Below are 24,777 nucleotides of genomic sequence, written 5' to 3' on the forward strand. Positions count from 1 at the left end.
GGGCGCTGCTGGCGCTTGCCATCGGCTGGCCAGTCCGGCGGGCCTCCCAGCCCCCCACCCGGAGCCAGCCCCGCTTGCCAGGGGCCTGGGAAACAAAGGGCTCAAGAAATCAGACAATTTTTCCCCTCAACTTGATCTCATCTTTTTCTTTGACGCCCCCGCAGCTGGAGGTAGAATAGAGCGGGAGGAGCCAGTCAGGCAGGAAAAGCGTGACTTCGGGGGAGCGAGGCGCTAGGCGGGCTTCCCGGGAGCGGCTCGGGCGCACACGCTCTCCCCGGCACCGGCACCGGGAATTGGGGTTTATTCTGCAGTGACCGCAAAGCTAATGACTGCGCGTGACCCCAGCAGGTGCTCTGGCGAGCAGAGCCGTCCCCGGGGTCCCCGAGGTTAATACTCACAGGGAGAAAAGAGAAGAGCAAAGCAAAAACCCATTTGAAAACACATCAACCTCTATGTATATTTTTTTCTTGGGCGTGTTGGAAAACGGGCCTCTCCCTCGTCTTGATGAAGCAGCGGAGGGGCCACGGGCTGCCTGGAACCCTCCAAGTCCCTCCTGCCTCCCGCTCCCGAGGCCCTGACCGGCCCCCCACCCCCCACCCCCGCCCCCAGGCTGTGGCTTGGACACTTGCCACGGTGGGGGCCGGGGCCCTTTGGACCTGACTGCTCAAGTCCGTCCCAGGGGGCAGGCCAGGGCCCAGCACTGTTATCCACCTGCGGACATCCTGGGAAGTGCAGTCCCTTAAATCTTGCCTTTCAAAACCCTGCAAACATTCCCATGCCACTTTGCAACTGCAGCTTCCTTTGTGTTCTCTGCAGCCCCGTTTGGTAAGAAGGTCAAGTACTGTTACCCCACCTATGGAGGAAGAACTAGAGGCGGAGGGGGACTGTAGGTGCAACCCTGTATGCTGTGTGGAGGTGGGGGGCCACATGGCCCAGGGCAGGAAGCCCACGAGGCCCTCAACAATGATGTGTTGGATTTCAGAGTGGTGGCAAATACCCCCAAAGCCAGGAGTCGAGACCTCAGGCTATGGGGTCTTGGGCAAGTTGCTTCACCCGTTCGAGCCTCGGTTTTCTCATCTGTAAAATGGGGGGAAATGATACCTGCCTTTGACTGCCTTACAATTTAAATGTATAGACAACTTTTATATTTTTTTGCTGGACATGAAAATCACCCGAGAAGATGCCAGAGAGGGCCTGGTGCGCTGTAACCTGCCCTGGCGACAGGACTGCTGGGACAGCCTCCTGGTGATGCCACCCTCCGAGAAGAGCTGCTCCAGGAGAGGTGGGGCTGCCAGGAGTTCCTCAGATCCCTCATCTGCGGTCACTTTGCTTGCTGGTTCTATGTCAGGGTGTGGCCAACCATCCCGGTTCCCATACCCTGAGAAACCCCCCAGTCCTGGGCGAACAGGGACAGGTGATCCTTCTAGCTTTACTTCTGAGCTCAGATGGATGAAGCCCTCACACCTCCAAAGGGCTGTGTGGCTTGAGGCCAGCTGCATCCCTTCATCTGTTTCCATTTGTGGGGCAGGAACAAGAACCCAGAACAGACCTCCAAGACAGACCCAAGGAGGAGGAGGGTCCTTAAGGACCTCCAGCCCGATGCCTCCATGGACCAGTTGGAAAACTAAAGCCAAGAAGCCGCTTGTCCAGATCATACCACCCCACCCCATCGGCATGGGACTCAGCCCCGAGGACCCCAGAATCCCTATCCTGTGCTCTTTCCATCACCCCATGCTGTTTCCCAGCCGCTCCGCCAAGAAACAGCACCAGGGATGTGGCTAGAGACAGCTCGGGCATCAGGCTGGTTTCAGAGCAATGCCCGGCTCCCCAGGCCCTACCGGGTCCTGCCGACCTCCACATTCGTTGGGAACAGACGGGCCCGAGGGCCATCCTTGGCCATAAGGCAAAGTGAAACAGGGCTTGGGACCTCCGGGTGACCAACAGGACTCCAGAGCTCCTTTCCCACCTGCCCGGGGCTCCTCACTGGCTGTCCAGCCCAGCCTGAACTCAAAGCAGGTACCAGCGCTGAGAGCCCGGGCGCCTCCACCTGAGGCCGCCTCCCCCCCCACCTCCACCTGTTCTGCGCCTGCCCGGCCCATCAGTTCCCAAACACTTGACGGAGCCACGAACAGGATGAGAATGTCTGCACTGGGAGGAGAGAGGAGGTGGGAAGCCCTCGAGGGACCAGCATCCCAGCTCTCTGCAGTGGGAAGTAGGAGGCTTCTGACACCCTGACAGCACCGATTAAATAAAATAACTAAATAGAAATAAAGAGACATTTGCTTTGCATTCCAAGGTGGCGCATGCCTGCCTCCTTTTTACTCTCCCTCCTAAAAGCCCAGTTCAAATGACAAATAGTTTGTTGCTGAGTATCAATAACATCTATTTATCCATCCCAGCGGGAGGGCTCACTTCCAATGTCATCTTGGGGGGGGGTGTTGGGGGAGGGAAGAGAGTGAAGAAAAAAAAGAGAGAGAGAGAGTGGGAGGGGGGATGGGGAGAGGGCGAAAGAAAGCATGAAACAGGGCCGAGAAGGAGAAATTGAAAGCAAATGGCCCATGAACTAAACCATGATGTACAGGCATGATCGATGCTGCAAATGGTTTATTCATCCATCAGATATGGCGGGCCCGCAACTGAATGCACTCTTTCACTGTGGGCTGTATGAAGTTAAAGCAAGTAAATTTCTATCTTTCTTCGCATTAGCTGCCTCATTGCCCTTCAATCAGCCCTCATGGAGGCAGAAAATGGCTCCGCCATCTGCCTTCGAACCCTCCCCTCAGCAGGTCTCGGGCTTTTTCTGGAGAGGGGGAGGGGGCACCGGTTCCCTGAAGCTCTGTCTCCCCAGCACCTTCCAAGGGGCCCGGGGCTGCCCGGGGTACAGCGGTTCCTCCACCGTGGAGAGTAGTGCCCCCGGGCCCCTAGCGGCTTCCCCCTCATTCCTGGGATCTACTGGTGGCAATGGGAGGACAACAGGCTCCCCTGGCCTGCACCCTGCAGCGGAGCCGCCTGGGAAAGCAGGGCCACAGGGGCCAGACCCTGGGTCCCTCTGCCTGGCCCTACACTTCTCAGCGGGAATGTTGTCTCCCCCTCGACTCACACGCAGCCCAGCCTTTCCTGCCTGATGAGAGGGGTCCTTAGGGAACCTTGGCTCCTTCCTCCCCAAATAATCTTAGTTGGCTTGAGGAGGGAGGGCAGGACCCCTGGCTCCATGATTGAGGCCTTGCCCTGTGCTAGGAACAGGCCAAGTGCTTTCGATGCCCCAGGAGAGAGGTGTTGTGATTGACCACTGTTTGCATAAAGAGTCAGAGGTTCAGAGAGGCTGGGTAACTAGCCCAAGGTTGCACAGCAATAGAAGCAGAGTCAGGATTCAGACCCAGGTTTCAGATCTCTGGGAGCCAAGCACTAACTTTCCCACCTTGACTGGGTGGTAGAATCCTGAAAAATGCACTCTTTATCGCTTACTTACCCATCCACTACCCTCATTTCTAATGAGGGGAGGGGACCTGCACTGCCCGGCACTGCCTGAGAGGCGATTTCCCCTCTGGCCTTGGCTCTGCTCCCCCAGTCCTGAGGTGAGAGCGCCACAGGCCGCTACAGAAGCGGTAGGATGGTTGCCCAGCGGGCCTGGAGCCTGGGGGACACCCACCTGCAAGCTGGCTGCCTGCCGCGCTCAGCCCCCTCCGTCCCCCCCACCCACACGGCACTGGCTGACTGCCTAATTAGGGGTGGCTGGCCCGAGTGCCCTGGGGTCGGCATAGCATGAACTGGAAAAGCCCGGGGCCGGCAGGCAGCCCCCAGGGGATGAAGGCGCAGGCTCTCCTGAGCGACGCGGCTGTGCTGAGCTGGGTGCGGAAGGGAGGCGCGGGTCGCTGGGGAACCACAGAGGCCGGAGGGCCACTCCTGCGATGGGGCGACACGGCCACCAGGCCTGCTCCCTTGCCGAGCAGCTGGTGCCCCGGGGCGAGTCACTTCCCTGGGCCTCAAGTTTCCTCACTCACGAAACCAGGAGGCTCAGAGGCAGCAGCGGAGGAAAGTGAGCGGGGAAAATGCCAATGCCAGGCCGGGCTCCAGAAACGGTCACTGGTTCGCGTTATATTATTGCCAACTCCGACCAAGAGGCCTGGTGCCTGTGGGGAGCCACCCGGGGCCAGGCAGGGCTCCAGCTCACCCCACCTCCCCCAAAGCACCCAGCCTCCTCCACTCCAGCTGGTCTTCCTGGACCCCCCAGACCCGGCCTCCCAGCACACTTCTCCCCTAACATCAGACGAGCACCCCACCCCCAAAGCAGCCGCCCGCCGGGGGTGGTGGGGGGGTGGTGGTGGTGCAGGGGGGCTGAGCCGGGCAATGGAGACACAGTCCTTCAGGGACAAAGAGACTTTTCTCTTCCCAGGGTAGATCTCCTCCATCTCCCACGGCGGGCGGGGGGAGATACAAAGGAAAACCCCCCAGGGAGAGAAATCCTAAACTTCAAACACGGCCGAGGCCCAGCCTGGGAGGCTGGGGACAGGGGCATCAGGGCGGCCTGACGCAGGCGGGCACAGGCCCAGACGAATGGGTCCTGAGGCTCTGATCTGTGCCACCTCCCCCGATGGCAGCAGCGGCCTGAGAGGGCACAGGCTGGGCCCTCCCACAAGTGTCTCATCTGCCTAATTGCTTCTTTATTGTCTCACAATCACGCTCTGGCTCTATGCTGCCCTGAAATATTTCCTTCTCCTATTCATCCCAACAGCAATTAGGAAAAGAGCACCAGAGAAGGGGGTGGATCTTAAAACGCAGTGTGGAGTGGCCAGGCGGCGGGGCGCCCGGTGGGGAGGGTCGGGGAACACAGGCCGGACTCGGCCCCAGCCCCACGCCCGGCCCCCCGTGAAATTTCAAATTAGGCTACAAACACACCAGACAGTGTCGGCACAGGGCAGCCACCGCTAGACAGCCGGCTTGGGGAAATGGGGAATTACCTTGGGGTTCTCCAGGATTCCAGCCTCGTAGCTGTAGGGGAGAAGAAAGATGGGGGTCAGTGGAGGGGGGCAGAGGGACACAGCCTTGACAGCCCTACCCCCAACGTAAGTCCGGTCTGTCCTTTTATCTCTGCCAAAGCAACCGCTACCAAGCCCGCCTGGAACTTTCTGGGCCACCGCAGTTGGCCGTGGGAGCTGCAGGCTACAAGCGAGGGCCTGGGACACTTCCCTGTCTTCAGGGCGCCAGATCCAGGGGGCCTTCTCAGAGGGCTGTTCCCAGATGCTGTTCCCTCTGCTTTCGATGCCCTTCCCGGAGCCCCGGCCGGTCCCTCCTCATCCTTAAGGTTCTAACCTCAAATGCCACTTGCTCAGAGAAGCCCTCCCTGACACCCCAGCCGAGGCCAGGTGCCCTTTATCTACGGCTGGCACTCAGCAGAGCTGCAGCGAGAGCTGGGAATGAGGTGGCCTGTCCTCCTCGAGGCCCCCGGGCTCCGTAAGGGCAGGGACCGCATGTCGTGTGGGCCACCACTACATCCCGGCCCGACGCAGACAGGCGCCCACTGACGCTAAGCAGAGCAGTGGACAGGTGGGCGACGTCTTACCTGATGTGCATCAGATTCTCGTCCATGCTCCACGGGTTCTTGGGGGTGACTGGGACGGGAATTCCATGTCGCTGCAGGTAAGAGGCAACACCGCGTTGGTGTGAGGCAGCTTGAAGTAGACACAAGGGTCAGGCCCAGCTGCCTTGGTTTTCTTTCAAGGTCAGAGACATCCCCAACCTCTGGCTCCCATGCAGGCAAGGCCCTGGACGCACCCCTGGTTTCCTTCCCCTCCCCCAGGCTGCTCAGGGAGGGAGTGAGGGCCCATTTCCAGACATGCCCAGGCAGAAACTATAAGACCCTGTGTCTGAGATGCTGTGGAGTGGATGCTGGCCTTGGAGGTTTCTTCCAGAAGATTCTGAGTCTATACTTCAAGTGCCCCCCGAAGCACTTAAGAGTGTGCCAGGCAGTGTGCCGAGGGTCTCCCAGCACCACCGGCTGAGCCCCACCGTGGCCCTATGAGCCGGGAGCTGGAATGGACCCAACTTCCAATATGGATCTCATCTGCACCCACAGAGGTGCTTAACGTTCACCCAAGGAAGCGAGAGGCGCCCACGAGAGCTGCTCGCTCAGGACACTTGTTTACGGGGCATGGCCGGGCGCTTCCCGGGGCCGCTTCTCCCCACTGCCCAGCAGTCACCACACACATCTCTCTGCAGCCCTGAAAAGGAAGAGCCCCCCTCCTCCCTGTTGGTTCTGATTACGTTTTGCTTCCCAGGTGATCCGTGCCTTGGTCCAAGGAGAAAAGTTATCCCTCCGGAGACCCTGGGCCTGAAAGGCTGTTGGTGACACTCGGAAGGTCTTTCGGGTTAAAGATGCGGCTGGCTTCCTGAGCTGCCCCGTGCTGCCCTGGCTGACACCTGGTTGGACCCAGCACGTGCATTACATCCTGCTTTCCTCTCCTGGGCTTACCGGGCACAAAAGCGGAGTGGCCCAGCCGGGCCCCCTTTAAGTCAGCGAGATCGTCCGCTCCGCCTCCCAGGCCCCCTTTCAGCACCTCGCCCCCTGGGTGGGTCCCCCAACCTGGCCAGCTCAGGGTCCCACAGCCTCCACCAGCATCGCCCCGTCTCCCTTAATGGGGCTCTGCCCAGGCTCAGCTCACGCCCACAACTAAGATTCTAGAGGCTTCCTCCAGGGAGCCGCTGTTTCCGTCATCAGAACCTTAAAATTTCAAAATGAATTAGGTTATCCCCTCTTGATTTTTGTCAAGCTTTACCCAGAGGCTCCTTTTAAAAGAAACAGCCCACACCCACCCTAAAATCTGCGTACTCTTCAATGCAAACCACGTGGGCAAGTGGAGCACCTCACTTAGAGGCCGATCAACGGCAGACGAAGCTGCCCAGAGTCAAATCCACACGCTTGCCCTGTGCCGTCTCCAGGTAGAGCGGCCAGGTGTGGGGACCAGGACCTGTGCCAGATGGGCTGAAATCCCCTCAGAGAGGACTCCCCGGGCTGGGCTGAGAAAACCAGCAGGCGGGTTCCCTGGAGCCTTTCTTCTGGGGGGTGGTTTGGAAACACTCTTGCCTTTCCTCTTTCCCACTGGGGCTCCATCCGAGCGAACGGGAGGTAAGGGGCGGAGGAGGGAGGAACAGGATGGGCAGCCCTTCCTCAGCAGTGAGATATATACAAATGCCAGACATAGTCCCTCAACCAAAGAGATTTGTTTCCCCTCCCCTCTCCATCCTGAGCTCCCCGCCAACACACACACACTGAAAATTCTGGATGCAATTGAGAACAGAAAACAAAACCATCTTCAGCATGTACACAGGAGACTGCCCTGCTTTCCAGCCCCCGACCTTGCACACTGGCTCTAAAAGAATTATGGTGACAGGGATAAGGATGGGGGTGATTCTAAGTGTTTTTCCCTTGGACGACGGATTTGCGGGGAGGTGGAAAGCGATGCTAATGCACGTTTCCGATGAGTCTCCTAACAGCACCTTGTGGCCTTGACGACTTAGGAATCCTGAAAGCAGGGCTTTTCAAAGCCCCATTGATTTCCGTCTCAGCTGAAGCAGCTGCCTGGCTCTGAATTTTGGACAGAGTCTGCTTGCTGCTCTGTCATTCTGGTCACTGCCCGGGTGCAGGGACACTGCCTCCGTCCTGGAATGTGGTCAGATTGCCGAGAGCTCCATTCTGATCCCAGCCTCCGAGGGAGGGTCGGTGGCCGGAGACACAGACTCATCTCTCCGGGGCAAACTTTCCTGTTTAAAAGGTTATTTGAGACAGTAGCTGAGTCTCCCCAAAATCTGGGAAGGAGGGACAACAATACCACCGAAATTCATCTTTTCTGGAAAAACCAGGGGCCGCTTTTGTTTGGGAGCTACGGAAATGAAGGGCAGCGTATGGGTCAGGCCTCTTGAACCACAACTGCAGGCGTAAGAATGTAGATGGGCGGGGGTCTCCATGCATCGCTCTTAGAGATAAAACGTGCTTCGTGTTCTGTATCAAGGAGACCAAGGAGGGGAAAAAAGCCTGTAACCTTGTTCTCTTAATAGCTCTGCTATTTGAAAATTTGTTTGGCAACATATGGGCTTGCACTTGTAAACTCCCCTTTTAATAATAAAACAACAGATGGTAGAGGAGATCTTTCCTCCGAGCTCTCCAGGTCTTAATGGGATGCTGGCGGTAGGGGCAGGGCTGCGTCCCCGCCGTGTCCCCTACCATGCGGCCCCTTGGCCGCGGCAGGAGCTCACAGCCAGCCCTGGTGACTGCTGTTTAAAACCCCGAGCAATTTTCTGGTGTGCGCACGGGGTTGCTTTCCCCTGTCTGACTGATTGAGGCTGTTTTTCAAGGGCTGCCATTGAGTCGCTAAAAAGAAAGGTACCCTGGGGAGTGGCTACGGATCCTGATGCAAAACTTCTAACATGGTTTACTGCAACTTGTACTTCAAAAGGGCTGGCGCGACAAAAGTCTTTGTCCGCCTCTGCCCCTCGGAGCGCCTACCTGTCCCTGGGAAAGCACTGGGGACAATTAGGTAACGGAGGGGCACACAACAGCCGGGCCCACACCCCCCATCCGCCCATCCCCTGAGCGACACACACCGCAGAGGTGGCAGTTGGAACAGGAAGTAGAGGGGGCCCGTCGCCCTCCTGCTCGGCGGACTGGGGGCTCCCTCGGGAGATGCCCCTGGCAGTGACCACACCTCAGCGGAGCCGGCCCAGGGAACAGGTGTAACGGGGAGGAGGGTAGCTCCCAGCCCCGTGCCTCTGGCCCAGACAACCCCCTTGGAGGGCTGTGCCTGGAGGGCACTGGGCCAGGGTCGGGGTGATGGTGGGGTCTGGCCATACCTTCGCATATTCCATCAGATCGTTGCGGCCCTGGAACCGGTTGTAGAACTCGGGCATCCTCCAGGGAGCGATGACCTGGACATGGGGCAAGGAGTCAGGCCCGGGCAGCCTCTCCTGGCTTTAAGCTGCAGAGCTGGCCGCTCTGGTAAGGGGCCTGAGGCTCCACTGGGCACCTGGGTGGGGGCTCTGTGTACCCCACGGGGTGTGGGCAGGGGAATGACACGGCCTGCCGTCCTAGAGGGTGGCTTTGGAGAGGCCCGAGCTCTGTGGCAGAATGGCCGTGCGTCCCCAGGCGGGTCCCTGCCCCTCTGGGCTTCAGTCTCTCCAGCTGAGACTTTGAACTAGATAGGCCTCAAGTTTCCTAATGGCACCCCTGTCCAGAGGGCCAGGAGCCCGCATCCCTGGTGACTAAGGAGGGGTTCACGTTGCTGCAGCTACACCGCCTGGCCCTGCTGCGGGGCAGTGAGGCCCATGCGACCTGCAACGTCCCCTGGCCCACCCCTCTTACTCCCCTCCCTTCCCCCTCCCCCGGGGCTGCTCTGGCTGGGGAAAGGAGGGGAGCTGGACCGAGTTCATCCCACCAGCCTGGGGGGTTGGGGACAAGTCCCCAACAAAATCTCCCGCTCAGCCGTGGAGCCAGCCAGGCCCCTGCCTCTGCCGACAGCAGCCTAATTGGGGTGGGGGTGTCACCTAGATGGACAAGCCGGTGTGATTTCCGGGCTGGGAAGCTGATGAGAGTGGCGTGCGTGGGGTCCCCCAGGCCTGGAATGAGCAGTGCCTGGGCGCGGAGCTCCCTCTGGCCTCATCCTAGCTCCTGGAGACCAGCCCGGGGCCCTGTCCCCAGCCCCATCCCACCAATGGTCTTGGCCTCTGCAGACAAAGACCCAGAAACCGGACACCCTGGCCCCCCAAGCTGCTGGGGGAACAGAGAATGGGGGTCGGGGAAGGGCCTCACGCCCACCCGCCTACAGCATCAACAGGCAGCTACCTTCCGGGGGGCTTCTCTGCCGCCTGGTGTTTGGGGTCAAAACAGATCATTAGAGTTCATTACCGCTCACCTCCAGGCCACTCTCACCCCCCAAGCAGCTGCTGGCTGGTTAAAGGGACAGAGAAAGATGTTCCACTTAAAAGAAAAAAAATGAAACCCCTTAGGGACCCTTGTGGGCTTGGGAGGGGCCCGTTTTCTGTAGCTTTCTCCCGAAGTGGGCTCAAAGGAGCTGGACACACGCCCGCCTGTGCCGTCCAAGATGGTACCCGGGTGCCACGTGTGACCACCACGGCCCGAATCGTGGCCGGTCCCATCTAAGTGCAGAGCACACAGTGGGTCTCAAAGGGTTAGTACCAAAAGAATGTAAAACATCTCAGTAATTTTTTTACATCGATAACATGCTGAATGGTACCACTTTGGATACATAGGGTTCAATAAACCATAGTAAAATGATGTCACCTGTTGCTTTTTAACTTGATTTCTTTCTTTTTTTTTACGTGGCCACTAGAAAAACCGCGGTCGCCCTTGGGCCTTGTGTTTGTAGCATTTAGTGTGTTTCCATGGCTCGGCCTCGCACCCTGGATGCCCAGGGGCCTGATCCTACTGACTCCCATCCCAGAAGAGAATCCAAGACCCCGGGGGTCACGGCTCAGGCAGCCGGGACGGGGAGGGCCTTAGCTGGGTGGCCCCCACTGGGGCTGAGAGGGCTGTGATCAGCCCAGATATTGGCCAATCGTGTCTCAGAATGGTTCCAATCTGCACCCGGGAAGCCAGACCCGGCTTGGCGAGGACCCTGGCGGACGGGCAGCCTCATCTTTCCCTCCAGTGCCTGACCCGCCCAGGCACCTGGGCAGTGTCTCGGGAAGGACAAATGGTCAGGGACAGAGTGCTGTCACCCTGCAGTTGGCGTGAGTGAAGGGAGCTCTCCATGGGAAAGAAGGGCGCCACCCACAAGGTCCCTGTCTGGAGAACCTCCCAGAACCCCATGCCCCACACCCCCAGGGGCCTCAGCCCCCACGCCCACCCTCTAGGGGGAGGAGCAACATCTTACCTTAATCTCGGGGGCCAGTGAGTAGCAGGTGAGCTCAAACCGGATCTGGTCGTTCCCCTGAAACGTGGAACGGGCCGGTCAGGAGCCACAGAACAGGGACCAGTTGCGGGGGGCGGGGCCGGGGGCGGGGGCAATGCCGCATGACCTTCAACGATGCACCCGAGAGCCACTCCGGGCAGACCCCCTGGGTGGCTCCCTTCTCCGCATGTGCTCACCTCCAACCTCACAACCTCCTGAGGTGGGTCCTACGAGCCTGTTTGAAAGATGAAGACTGGGCTTTCCTGGAGAGGGCTTTCTGCTCTGGACTTGAACCAGGGCTCCCCAAGTACAGAGCTGAGCTGTGCGGGCACTCAAGTGTGCAGGACGTGTGTCTATGTGTCCGCAAGATGCCCACATGCCCCTTGTGTGCTGAGCTGTGATGGTCGTGACCTTGTGTGCACTGGTGTGTGAGGGGGCGTGCACACGGGTCATCACGTGTGTCTGCACTTCAGGGGTTGCACACACATGCAGGGCTGGAGGCCTGTCCCCGCCGAGACTCCAGGCAGCCCCCGAGCTGCCCACACGTCAGCCTCTTCCCGAGGGCCTCCCACCTGCCTGGCCCCGCCTGCCCCACTCCCACGGTTCCACGGTGCTTTGTCCAGAAAACCGGGAGTCCTGTCTCCTCTGGGAGCCTCAGTTTCCCTGTCTACACAGTGGCTGGCTGGGGTAGGGGTAGATCCAGGTGACCACCAAGGGCTCCTCTGCACAGAGAGGGAAACAGGCCCAGAGGTGGAAGGGACAAGTCCAAGGGCACAGAGCCAAGCCCGGGCACTGGGCCCCCACGGCCCCCACCAGCCTTGGGCAGGCGGCCCTGCCTCCCTGTGCCCGCGTCCTGTCCTCAGAGACAATGGCTGCCAGCCGCCCGCCCGCTTCCCATCAGCTCGGCAGCCTGGAGGGAGGCTTAAGCGCTGTGGAAATATCAGAGGGACCTCTCGCCTACTGTGAAAACTGCACGGGCGCAGCGAGGCAGCGGCGGGAATAACATGTTATTTTCCAGAGCCTTGTCAGGCGACGCGGAAATACAGGTTTCAGCCCCTCTGCTCGGAGCCAGGGGCTAAGGGGCCAAGGCCGCTCCTCTCTTGGTATCTCCCGGGGCCACAGGCTGTGTGGGACCAGCCACCCCACTCACCCTCCATCCCATCCCTTCAGTGAGCGCCTACCATGCCCTGGCTGCCACACGGGAGAGCCACCTGGCACCAGCGGGATTTTTAACCCTGTTTTACAGATGAGTCAATTCAGGCTCAGAGAGGTGGAGTCACTTGCCCAGGGACACACAGCCAGCAGGCACCACTCCCATCCTAATAGCTCACAGTCAGGTAACGGGTCTGAGCTCCACGCATAACTCATTGAACCCTTACGGCAGCCCCTGAGGTGGGTTCTATTATTATCCCCATCTCACGGATGGGGAAACCGAGGCACAGGCTGTAAGACTTGCCCGAGGGCCAGTGACCCGCACAGTTCCTGGAGCAATGGTGTCTACAATACAAAGCAGACTTATTTTAGATTCGTAAAGCATATGGTCTAGTGTTGCATATCCTGGTGATTTTTTTTCTCCAGGGCTTCAAGTTTCCCCTAGCACAATGGCAGCCTGTGCCTCCTTGGACGGGCATGCCGGGCTGGGGTCTGCCCATCAGGATCGCCATGGGGACACCCATCTGTTCCCGAGCCAGAGACCCTCGCAGAAGCCAAACAGGCTCCCCAGGTTCAAAACTCTGTCCCAGACAAGAGCCGAGGCCTGTCCAGTCCTTCCCTCCCTGACCCCAGGAGCCCCAGCTCCAGGGTGGCCCTGGCAGGCTCCCCGGGGGCCGGGGAGGAGGTGCAGCAGGTCCCACGTGCTGATATACACGTGTGAGTGCGGGTGCCGCGCCCTCGGGGACTGCACGGGGCTCCCATCTGCTCCTGGCCTCACCATACAGATGGCGTCATTTCCAAACCCCTGCCGCCACACCCCTTCCCGAGCCTCAGGCTCCTATTTCCAGGCCCGTCTTCCAAAACTGGGGGGAGGAAGGGGGCCCTCGAAGGGCCATCCCAGCTTCTGGGCAGCTCTCTGGTGGGGAGGATGCAGGGTCCCCGAGGGGTGTGAAGGGGTGGACCCCCGCTCTCTCTGCACCAGGTGCCGCCTGGGCTGGGCCCTGGGTGAGAAGCTGCCTCTGGCCTCCAGGCCTTTGCACAAGCTGCTCCTGCGGCCTGGGATGCCCCTCCTCCTGTCTCAGCATCACCGTCACCCCCGCTGGGTCAGGGCTCCCAAGCCCCCTGTATGGGTGTCCCAGTGTGTGGAGGACAGCCAGGGATGGGTAGGTATTCAGTGGGGCGTTCAGTGAGCCAATGCATGAAGGCGACATCGGCGGGGCTGGAACAAGGGCCCGGAGGCCCTGAGTCTCTCCATCGCCCGACTCGGGAGCCAGAAGCTGGGAGAGGCCGGGGGCTCAGGACGGTCCCTGCTAGAATCTCCCCATCTGGGGAAGCCCCCCTGCAGTCTGCTTACACCCAGCTCTTTCTCTTCACTGCGAACCCCTTGCAGAAAGTTTGGCCGAGTGTCCTACCCAGATCTGCCTCTGGGTGCCAGCCTCCTACAGGCCACACTCACTCACTCTGGACACCCATCTCCTGCCGTGTAAAGTCACTGATGCGCCCCCCAGCCCCTCCCCCCAGCCAAGCAGACCACCGGCCCCTGCAGGTAGCTGGCCCCTCCCTCCCTCCCCACCACCCCCTGCCTCGCGCCTGGCATCCCTCCGGACCCCAGTCCAGGCCCTCCAGTTTCTCCTCACTCACACCGCCCTCTTCTAGTAAACTGTCTGCAGAGGCTGTTGGGGGCTTCCCCAGGTCCTATTAAATAAGGGGAAACTGAGGCACAGGAGTACACCTTGCCCATCGACCCACAGAAGAGATGGGAGATTTCGGGGTGGGGGGCACCGGACCCCACCATCCCCTGTGGCCTTCCCGCTGCTGGTCTTGGAGGCCCCCCAGTGCTGTTTCAAGTCGGAGTGTCCCTCTTGCGGACACTGAGCATGAACTGCAGGGACGTCCCCGAATCTCAAGAGGCTACGGAACTGCCGCAGAGGGTGTTCTTCTCAGAACCGAAGCCCCACAGAACCAGAGTGGGAAACAGGACCCTGGGTGGCCAGGGCCTCCTCCAGCCGCTTCCCTGCAGGGTCAGCCTCGGGAGGCCTCAAACCCAAACCTCTGGTGCCCTCTTGTGGCCAAACGGAGCAGCGCACACAGCCGCTGGCAGCTATTCCCAGCTGCATGTGAGCTAGTCTAGTGCGGGGTGGGGGTGGGGGGGCGGTCTCTCCCTGGACCCCAAGAGCCTCCCAGGCCAGGGGCAGACCCACCACACACACATTCACTCCACTAGCCCTGAAAGCCACCCTTCCTCAGTCCTGATGGTACTTCTGGGGGGAACTTCTCCAGGCAGGAGCCCTTCCATAATCCTCACTTCCTGGCCGCAGCTTGAATACCTCCTGGAACAGGGAGCTCACTGCCCGGCTGATTTCAGCACAGACAGCTGAGATGTCTCAGAGGTTCATTCTGCACTGATGTTTGTTCTCAAAGCCCCAGCACAGGTCTGATGATGGTGCGAGCAGAGCACTTCCCTCTCTGAGTGTTTACGATGTACCAGGTCTATGCCGAGCGCTTTATTGGCACGATCCTACTTCCTACACGCAGCTCCCCACTGCCCCATGAGCGGGTTCTATTTTATCCCCATTTTATAGATAAGGAAACTGAGACTCATGGGGTGAAGTCACACAGTGTGAAAGCAGGGGAGCCAGGATCTGAACCCAGCTGTACTGGCCCCAAAGTCCCAAGTCCTGAACCTCTGGGTTCCTCTGTACTCTCTCCTACCGCCTGAGTGGAAGGCGGTATGCAGGTCTCTGCCCAAACGGCCCGGTCCACCCACTGCTCCACCTATGATTCCCACCACCCCGCTCAAAATGTGCTCACGACTAGGGTGTTAGTGAAAACTAGGGCCACGCTCACCAGTCCGCTTCTTTTACAGGAGCCCATAGTTTCCGTCCAGAACACTCCCCTACATACCATGGGGGTGGGGGAGGGCCACTGGCCACCCCTGTCCAACTGGGGGTTTGAAGCCAAACCCCGCAGCATGGCCCCGGCCCAGCCCTGGCCCTGCTGCTTCTCCCAAGGCTACAGCTCCCACCACGTGTTCAGGACCCTCGTCTCCAGGCTTTTCCTCAGGCTGTTCCCTCCGCCTGGCACTCTCTTCCTGTACCCATTCCTCCTCCCTCAGGGCCGTGCTCTGCACAACAGCCTTCCCTCGGCCTCTGCCTGCTACCCCCTCGGCTCCCCTTGGCTCCCCTGGCACTGACCCTACTGCCACCCTCTCCTGCATCCATTCTCTCCCTCGCTAGGACACAGGTCCCCTGAGGGTAGGAAAAAGGGCCCGCGAAGTTCAACACTGTTCCGGTGTCCAGCACGCACTCAGCGCTGTACAGACGCCAGTACAAGCTGGCTGACCGAGCGCCAAGCAAATGAGTGAGCTTCCAAAGACACCACTACCGCCTGGTGGGGCAACTGTTTGCAAGGCCACCCCCAAATCACACCTCCTCCGTCACAGTCTGAGCCGTGAGCGTCCCTACATCACACTGAGCCAGGGCCTGCTCCCCCACTCCCGACTGCCTCGATCAGCCTTGCGGGGGGCGGGCCTGGGTCAGGTCAGGACATGCGTGCTGAGAGGTAGGCCCCCTGCCCCCTAACCTGGAGCAAGCTGTTGGCGGCGTGTCCGCTAACCGTGAGCTCATGACTCCAGAGTAACACTGCCTACAGTCACCTACATCGTTAAGAATCTTGTTTCTTGAGCCCTGCCACCTGCGGGACGGGGGCTGAGGGCTTTCCTGCCTTCTATCCCCAGGGTCGTCCTTCAGTCTGCACTCCTGCACACAAGGGCCAGAAGTAGCTGGTGTGTTATCGGTTGAACTGTGTCTCCCACAAAAGATAAGTTGAAGCTCTAACCCCCGCAATACTTCAGAATGTGACCTTATTTGAAGATAGAGCCTTTACGGAAGTAATCAAGTTAAGGTGAGGTCATTAGGGCAGGCCCTAATCCAGTATGACCGGTGTCCTGATAAAAAGGAGAAATTTGGACATACAACCAGACACGTGCTAGGGCAGGCGATGTGAAGATGCCCCGAGGAGACGGCCACGTGAAGATGTAGGCCTGGAGTGATGCACCCACAAGCCAAGGACACCTGTGCTACCCGAAGCCAGGGGAGAGCCCGGAAGCGGCCCTTCCCTAGCACCTCCAGGGGGAGCATGGCAGCCAACACCTTGATTTTGGACTTCTGAAACCTCCAGAACCGTGAGAGGATCCGTTCCTGGTGTTTATGCCGCCCAGTCTGTGGTGCTGTTGCCCCGGGAAACTAAGACAAGGCCTCATCCCCATATTGCAGGTGAAGAAGCTGAGGCTCAGGAAGGGCAAGGGCCTCGCCCAAGGCCACACAGCTGGGATTCAAGCCCTTTGCTACCTCGTGGTCTCTGACCCTGCCCACTGCGTTAAACGGAGACTCCCACAGTGACCTTGGTCCCTGAGCCTCAGCAGCAAATTTGCAAAACGGGGTGACACTGCTCAAACCACACGTGGAACAGGCACACGGGACTCACACACTCGGGGTGCAGGGCAGAGCCGTCCCTAACTCGCTACTAAAAACATTCCTCTTATTCAGACTGGACGGGCCAGTCTGTCCTCTGCATACCTGACTGTGCTGGGGGAGAACCTACAACTGCTTGAGGACCGTCCATTGCCTGGCTGCCTGTGTGCCCCTCGCAGGCCCCCTGCCTCCTTCTCCGTCCCCAGCCGTCCATCCTGGTCTCACCTTTCCTGTGGCGCCATGTGACACGTACTTGGCTCCCTCCTGCTGGGCGATCTCCACCTGTTTGCGGGCAATGCAGGGCCTGGCAAGAGAGGTACCCAGGAGGTAGCGGTCCTCGTACAGCGCGCTGGACTGGATGGCGGGCCAGACGAACTCCTCCACAAACTCCTTGCTGACGTCCTCGATGAACACCTATGGGGAAAGGAGCCCATGAGAGCGAGCCTTGGCAGGGATGGGATGCAGTCAGAAAGCAGAGTCCCAGGGGCCTCAAGTGGCCTGCATCTAAGGCAGACGCTGTTAATGGATCCCCGGGCGAGCTGTACCTCCACTTTTCCTTCTGCATCTGTAGTAGACATCATAAATCAATCCAGCATACAGTGCTGATACTCTCCCTCCTGCACTCAGGGCAGACATTACTAGTCGATCCTGATATACCATCCAGGCGAAACTGGATGTGGTCCTCAAATCCCTCCCAACATAGCATTCTGGGCCTGAGCTGAAACAAGATCTAAATCTAAGATCTAAATCTAGATGTAATCCACAAAAGCCAGGGATTATTTTGTCCCACGGGTGGCAGCTGGCAATATCTGGAGATATTTTTGGTTGTCATAACTGATGGGTTGTGGGGGTCATTCTGGCCTCTAGTGGGTAAAGGCCAGTGATGTTGCTAAACATCCTACAATGCACAGGACAGCCAGGCACATGTCAATAGTGTCGAGGTTGAGAAACCCTGATCTAGAGGAATTATTCTCAAAATGTAAACCCCCTAGAATTCCCCAGACCCTTTCAGGGAGACTGAAAACATTTTTTATGATAGTCAGTTGATATTTGCCTTTTTCACTCTGTTGACATTCACATTGAATATGCAGAAGTGATGATGGGGGAAGGGGCTGGCACCTTAGCACAAATCAGGGCAGAGGCACCACAGTCCTCAGACATGGTGCTCCTCAGGCCTTGCTCTCACAGTGCAGATTTCTCTTAAGAGTGGTCTTGAAAATGCAGTAAACAATGATTAACTTTTGTTATATCTCGACTCGAGTACAAAATGTGAAATATACACGAAGCATATCTGCTGCATTCACAAGTGAGTTAGCTCAACTAGCCCCTTTTCTCATAGAACATCGTTCTTGAACAAAGGACCGACGGACAAAACAGGGTCAGTGCAGACTTGGGTTTTTGGCCAACATTTTCATAAGAATGAAGTGACCCTATCACTTCAAGAAAAACTGAATTTGTTGCCAAGCTTTCCAGTAAGAGTTAGAATTATGGAAAACTTGTATCTGACACCGTGAACTTGACAGCTTCCTAATACATCTGATGTGAGTTTTATTGCGTTTTAGTGTGCTTTGCAGATATTGCGTTTCTTTTGCACTGTTAGCCTATGTGAGCAGGGACCACACTGGCCACGTTCACCTTATGGGCCTGCTCACCACGTGATTAGATGCTCAATCAATGCACTGATTCTGTTGAATGGATGGAAGGATGGGTGGATGGACAGAGAGCTAGGAGGGATGGACAGGTAGATGGATGAGGGATGGATGAGTGAGTGGATGTGTGAATGGACAGCAAGATAAAAGAGGGATGGGCAGGTGGATGGATGGATGAGGAAAAGACAGGTGGATGGGGAGGTGGGCTGGGGAGGTGACTGGGTAGAAGAGTGGCCGGGGGAGACCAGAAGATGATGCCCTTTGCACACCAAAAGCAGAAGGAATTGACCTTATACTCCTGGAAGCAAGAGGACCAGTTGGAAGGCGTGGGGGAGACAAGGAGCTTTGGGACAGGACCCCCCACAGCTGCCCCCACCAGGTCAAATCCCGTTTCCAGCCCCAAACCCTGCCTCCCGCGTGGTACCTTTCTAGCCCCAAGCTTCAGCGCCTTCTTCCTGGCTTCCTCAAAGTCTTCCTTCTGGCCTACGTTGGCCTGATGAGCAGAAGCAGAGAGGACCCATTAACCCAGGGGAAGAAAGAAGAGCTGAGAAGGATGTCCCCCCCGGCCCCTCCCCTACCCTGGGGTGAGCCGTGGGCAAGTGTGTTTCACACACAACAGCCCTCAGATGGCGGTGGTTTCGACTGGATCGCTGAGGTCAAAGTAGGAAGGAGAAAGGGCGCAAACCAGGGTCTGGAGAAGCTGTAACACTCTCCAGAGCTAATACTTGGTTGGAGGACGGACCGAGCCTGGCCCCGTGCACCCAGGCTGCTAGGTTGCAACATTTGCTGTCACTGCCTTGAAGGTCTAAGGCTTCCCTTGAACCCATCTAACTCTTCCCCCAATTCCCCCAAAGTCAGTACAAAGGTTGGAGAGTCAGCAGCTGCCCGACTCTCAGCTCACTTCCCCAGCCAAGTGCAGCAACGTGACTGTCCCAGGGCGCCTGAGCCGGCTCGAGGCTGAGGCCTGGGCTATGGGCACCCAGCTGCCCCCCTGCTGGAGCGCAGCCTCTGGTTCCGACATCCCCATCTAGACACGGGCATTTATTTTTTGCTGGCTGCACTCTGGCCTCCTGCCTAGACGCTGGCCCTGGCTTCTGCTCAACAGACTCTGGAATCTTCCCAGAGTCCAGCTGCAGGTGCTTTTCTGAGGTCACTCAGCTTTTAAATCTGCCGGGGGGGAGCCCGGGATCTGGACGGCCCACCGCTGCTGCTGAGGACAGGGTGCACACACCCCAGGCTCTCTGCATCCGCTCAAAGCCCTGGCTCTCTCTCAGCAGTGAGCCAGGCGCTTCCCCTGCCCCACCTGAGGGACACGGGGTCAGCACTGTTACGGATGGTAGATTGACTTCAACTGCAAACAAACGGTTCTTGACAACAGCTGGACTTTTCCTGTCCAGGGTGCCACCCTCACTTCCTCTGCAAAGAGAACCTTCTCTCCTGGGACTTCTTTCCACAGGGATGGGTGAGAGCACATCACGTCACCTGCTCACTGTAGGGACACAGCCATACTGACAAATGCATGGTGGGCAGGGACTCAGGCCAGTCAATGGGAGTCCCCCCTGGCCCTTCTGTCAGAGCCTCTGCAGGAAGCTCTCCTTGCTCTGGGAAAACTTGGATATGATGATGTGGGCCTTGCCTGCCCCGTGGAGAGGCCAAAAATGAAGCCAAGCAGAGATGGAGGCAGATCTGGATGAGCACCTGGATCCAGCCTTGCCTGAAGCCATCATACCCCTGGCCTTCTCAGTTACATGAAGAACTGTATTATTTTGGTTTTCTTTTTATTTTTGGTTTTGTTTGGCTTAAGCTGGGTTTCTAGAATTTGCAGTCATATGGAGAAAGATTCAGAGGTTATGTCCAGGTTTATCAGAAGTTGAGCTGGTTTAATTAGGTAGGTCTGCTACGGACCCTGGATGGATGATGGCATCATACATAACCTATGGCCCGTGACCTATTTGCTATGCCAGAATCAGATGATCTCCAAGGGCTCGTCTAGTTTAGCCAGTGTAGCCTCCTACACTCTTTGCTGAATTATTGAGGGCTTTGGGAAAGGGGAAGATTGTATGCCTTCTCGGGGCCTTCACCAGATCCAGGCCCTTGGTCCCTCTCCAGGGAGGCTGGCCCAGCAGCTCTGCCACGCTCACCCTGTGCCCCCTGTCCAGTTACTCGCACGGAGACTCAGCCTCCTCCGTGATCTGGGGGGCACCTCAGACCTGGGGGACTTCCAAGGTGTTCACTCGACAGATGCAGAGAAAGAGGCAGTAAACGAGAAGCATTTTCCTACAGTTCAGGACAGGCTTAGAGAGGGGGAGCTGGGTTTGCATGAGTGACAGTGGGCAGGTGGGCAAGCTGGATGGACAGCAGGGCCGACAGTAGAAAGACACACATGCCAGGCGCCCCCTCACCAGGTAGGCGATGACGTCATAGCCCTGCTCCTTCAGCCACACGAGGATGCAGGAGGTGTCCAGGCCCCCGCTGTAGGCCAGAACCACGGAGCCTTTGCCGGACATCGCGTCTGGAGGGAGGACACGAGGAAGAATGTGAGTGACCCAGAGCCAGCCCCGCCCCCTCCTCGTCTGCCAGCCCCTCCCGACAGCTCCCTTCTGGCCTGTCCCCCAGCCCCGACCTCGGCCTTGGGCAGTCTTATCCCCTGGACAGGCCGCCACCGTGAGGTGTGAAACAGGATGTTCATCTGACATCAGGACCAGCTGAGGAGCCGCTCCTTCCTGCAGCCTCACGCCTTCCACCCCCGACACCCTCTCAGGGGACCCACACACACCACACTGGGGCCTGGCAGGTGGAGGCATGTCTTAGAGCCAGTTCCCCACCAGCTAGAGAAGACGACGGGGTCAAGGTCAAGACGCAAAGGGGTGCACAGCGTCAGGAGACTTGGGAGAGGCCGTGGCCCTGAGGCCCGGGCAGCCCACACATCTCTAGTCAGAACTGCTCCTTGCTAGGCTGGGCCAGTGCGAGTGAGGCATGGCCCTGGCGGACTCGTATAGATCACCCTGCACCCGGACTATGACCGCATGAGGTAGGAGCTGTCATGCATGTCGGGGCAGCAGAGACTGGGGCTCAGAGAGGTCAGTGGCCAGCTCGAGGTCACAGAGCACGTGTCTGTGTCTGGCTCCAGAACCTGGGTTCTTCCCAGCATGCAGGGCTGCTTCCCAGCTCCACAGGGAATAGGATGCCCACCTGGACCTCTCCCACCTGGGCCCCGGTGAACCTTCACACAATGCGACTTTAGGCTCTTTTTAAAAGCAAGTACCTCTGAGAGGGGAAACACGAGAGACCCCAAACACCTCAATGAACCCAGCTCCAAAATGATTAGTTGGGAGGGGCTCAGAGACCAACTTCCCCATGTGCAGAGGGGGAACCTGAGGCCCAGAGGAGGAAGGTAACCAGGACGTACAGATGGTAGATCTGTCCTTCTGCAGCAGGACAGATGTGCCCCACGCTATCCCTCCCTCTCTTCAGCTACACTGAAGCTTCCAGAAAGCACCAGGGCCTCCTCACTCCTTTTGCCTTTGCAGCCACTGTTCCTTCTACCCAGAAGACTCTCCCTGAGCCCTAGGGCTGCATCAGGCCCTGCCTTCCCCCCACTCTCCACATGGCCCTGAGAGTAGATGCTGTTATGTGCCCACTTTGCTGAAGAGGACCGAGGGTCAGAGAGGCGAGGTCACTTGCTTGAGGTCCTGTGGTCAGCAGGGGGCAGGGCCAGATTTGGATCCAGTCCATCTGTCTCCAGCCTCCATGGACATGGCCCCAGCATCCTGCATTTCCTGGGTGTGTGCTTGTGTCTGGTGGGAGCATTTGCACTGGAGGCTGACCAAAGTCAGGGTCCTTAATAGAATCTATTGGGAAAGGCTGTGGACATCCCTGCACAGATCCATGTGGCCTCATCCAGAAGGGCCTCTCCCCAAGGATGCAGGCTCCTGTATACTGAAGGCTTCTCGTGTGCCTGGAGGCTTAGCGGCAAAGTGGTCACCCAGCCCTTTGCAGTAGAACCCAGCCCAGCCGAGGGACAAGAACACATCCTATGTGCTGTCCCCGGCATCTCACCAGGCCACCTTCCAGCCAGTCCCAGGGCTCACATGTCTCTACTGCCTTGTGGACTTGGAAGGGGAAACACTTCATGGAACAGTGAGGTTGGGGGCAGTTCTGATGGCTGGGTGTCCACAATTCCCCCCTTCAGTGGGCATTCAGCCACCTGCCAGGCTGTCCCAGGCCAGCTGGGGCCAGCAGACATGCCCACGGCAACCGCAGCCAGGCAACAGGCCATCCAGGATGGAGGGGAGGAGGTGGGAGGGAGGCAGGAAGGACTCATGGCAGGAAGTACCTGGGGCTGAAGGTGTGGGTTGCGGGCTTCCAGAATCTGTCTTGATGGCTCGGCGAACCACCCTGCAAATGCAGGCAGCTGGGTGACACCAGAGGCCATGAACCCAGCCTACCCAGCCCCTGGACTCCCCTTTGGGCAGCCTCGCTGAGTGGGGAGACTCAGGAGCCCCAGAGCCCCGTCCAGCGCCCTGCTGCAGCGTGCGTGCTCCCAGCCCTGTGTTCGTGTGCGAAGGGGCTGGTGGTGTGGTCGGGTGGGGGGTGTAATGTTGCGTATTTGTGAAGCTCTATTGAGATATAATTGACATGCAATCAACCGCATATATCTAAAGCGTACAATTTAGTGAGTTTGGGCACGTATCTACAGCCAGGAAGTCATCACCACAGTCAAGATAATGAAGGTCTCCATTATAAGCTGAGTCCTCCATTTGTGTTACCCCCAGTTTAGAGACAGGGAAACTGAGGCTCAGGTTAAGGAACTTGCTCAAGGCCTTGCTTGGCTGGCGAGTGGTAGAGCCCGGATTCACACCCAGATCAGCTAGACTCGTAAGTCCAAGGCTTCCCCTCTCTGGGAGGTGCAAGGAAGGGGATCCCTGGACAAGGTGTGGTCTGGGAAGCCACAGGTGGCTCAGACACCCTGGAGTGACAGGGAGAGATGATGTGGGCCCGAGAGTCACCCCTGCCGTGCCACCTCCCAAAGGCCCTGGGGCCAGAGGATGGGCACCGGGTGGGGGAGGGGCAGCTCCATGGAACAGACCTCCTGGGCCTGTCCTGTTCTGCCTCAGCGATGCCCCTGTGCCTGATGCATGGCCCATCACAGCACAGTCACAGTGTATTCTAACTGCTCCCGCTGCCCACTGTGAGCTCTGTGCGGACAGGGACCACCTCTCAGCGCCTGGCACATGGCAGGCACTCAGAGAAAGACTGCTGATTCTGCGGCCTGGAGGTCAGTTCCTCACCTATAAAAAGAGAGGGTTAGGGCTTCCCTGGTGTTGCAGTGGTTGAGAGTCCGCCTGCCGATGCAGGGGATGCGGGTTCGTGCCCCGGTCCGGGAAGATCCCACATGCCGCGGAGCGGCTGGGCCCGTGAGCCACGGCTGCTGAGCCTGCGCGTCCAGAGCCTGTGCTCCGCAATGGGAGAGGCCACGGCAGTGAGAGGCCCGCGTACCGCAAAAAAAAGAGAGGGTTACAATCCCCTCCAAGTTTGGAATTCCATGCACGTTCTCATCCGGAAACTTGTGAGCCCCTCCTGCTTGCCAGGCCATGTGCATGCACGGCTAGAGGGCCTCAGCCTCTGGGTCTGAGACAAGTGATGGAATGGGTGCACCCAGGAGTGTGTGCCTGAGTGCAGGGGTGTGTGTGTGTGTGTGTGTGTGTGTGTGGCGTTTGAGTCTGCGTGTGCACGTCCAGAGATTAGCTGGGCAGGTGGGCTGGGACAATGATATAATCTGACACTGGCATTGCTCCACCCTTCCTGGCGAAGCTCCCGCCTCCCTCAGTCAGTGAGGTCCCGGCAGACTAGTGGGGCAGAAACTAAAGGAAGCTGAGGCCTCAATGTGGGGGAGGGAGAGTGGAAGAGACGAGGGGCAGAGCACAGTGGCTGGGTCCTCCAGACCTGGGTTCAAGCAGCTTAAGCTGCTCACCTGCAAAACGGGGTCAAGAACAGCCCATCCCTCCACAGGCGACAGTGGATTCCGTGAGATTCCAGGAGGAGCCCAGAGCTGGGTACCACACCTGTGCCCACCAAGCTCTCCTTACCACTGGGTCCTGGCTGACCTTGGGCAAGCCCCTCACTCTCTAGGCGTCAATATCACCACCTGCTCAACAACCTGCAAGCCTGAAAGCCCTTCTGGTTCTGACACCCCAGGACACCGGGCTTCCTGCCTGAGGATTCGGCCTCCCCCAGCCCAGGGGGGCTGGACTCCTGGGGCTCTGGGGCTCCTGAGTCTCGGCCTCCCGCGGCCCCAGCTTTGCCGCCACCCCATCCTCCACGAAGGGCGCAGGGCAGGTGCCCCAGCTCCCAGGCACATGACCACTGCCAAGAACATTCATGCCCCCAGCTCCCGGGGCCAGCCCAGACATCCTGCTCCAGAAGAGGGACACCTGGAAAGGGAAGAAGAGAGCCTCATGCCAAGACGCCTGCCAGCCTGGCCTTAGTTGGCAAGGCAGCGGGCATTCTCCAGTGCCCCCGCCACAGACATCCCGCCAGCTCCCAGTGAATGTGCCAGGCCAGCCTGGGCAGTTGCTCGGCACTAAGAAAATTCATGCGGCT

General features: G+C 58.6%; 1 protein-coding gene across 7 annotated transcripts in view; it reads right to left on the reverse strand.

The window, feature by feature from the left end:
• The window catches only part of ASS1 (argininosuccinate synthase 1), a 50,674-nt gene that overhangs the window by 22,733 nt on the left and 3,164 nt on the right, over nt 1-24,777 (reverse strand). For 6 of the 7 annotated variants that reach the window (XR_009541458.1, XR_009541455.1, XR_009541456.1 and 3 more), the window contains exons 2-8: nt 20,577-20,686; nt 18,599-18,667; nt 16,751-16,939; nt 10,884-10,940; nt 8,845-8,919; nt 5,561-5,631; nt 4,959-4,989 (exon numbers count right to left, since the gene is read on the reverse strand). Coding sequence is in view for 3 of the 7 variants with exons in the window: in XM_060154060.1 (XP_060010043.1) it covers nt 4,959-4,989; nt 5,561-5,631; nt 8,845-8,919; nt 10,884-10,940; nt 16,751-16,939; nt 18,599-18,667; nt 20,577-20,681 (597 nt within the window). In the remaining 4 variants the exon portion in view is untranslated. Of the gene's footprint in view, nt 1-4,958; nt 4,990-5,560; nt 5,632-8,844; nt 8,920-10,883; nt 10,941-16,750; nt 16,940-18,598; nt 18,668-20,576; nt 20,687-23,465; nt 23,580-24,777 lie in introns of those variants that run through there. The other variant, XM_060154061.1, reaches the window with a different exon arrangement.

This window comes from Lagenorhynchus albirostris, chromosome 7 (genome assembly GCF_949774975.1).
Source record: "Lagenorhynchus albirostris chromosome 7, mLagAlb1.1, whole genome shotgun sequence".
Lineage (NCBI taxonomy): Eukaryota > Metazoa > Chordata > Mammalia > Artiodactyla > Delphinidae > Lagenorhynchus > Lagenorhynchus albirostris.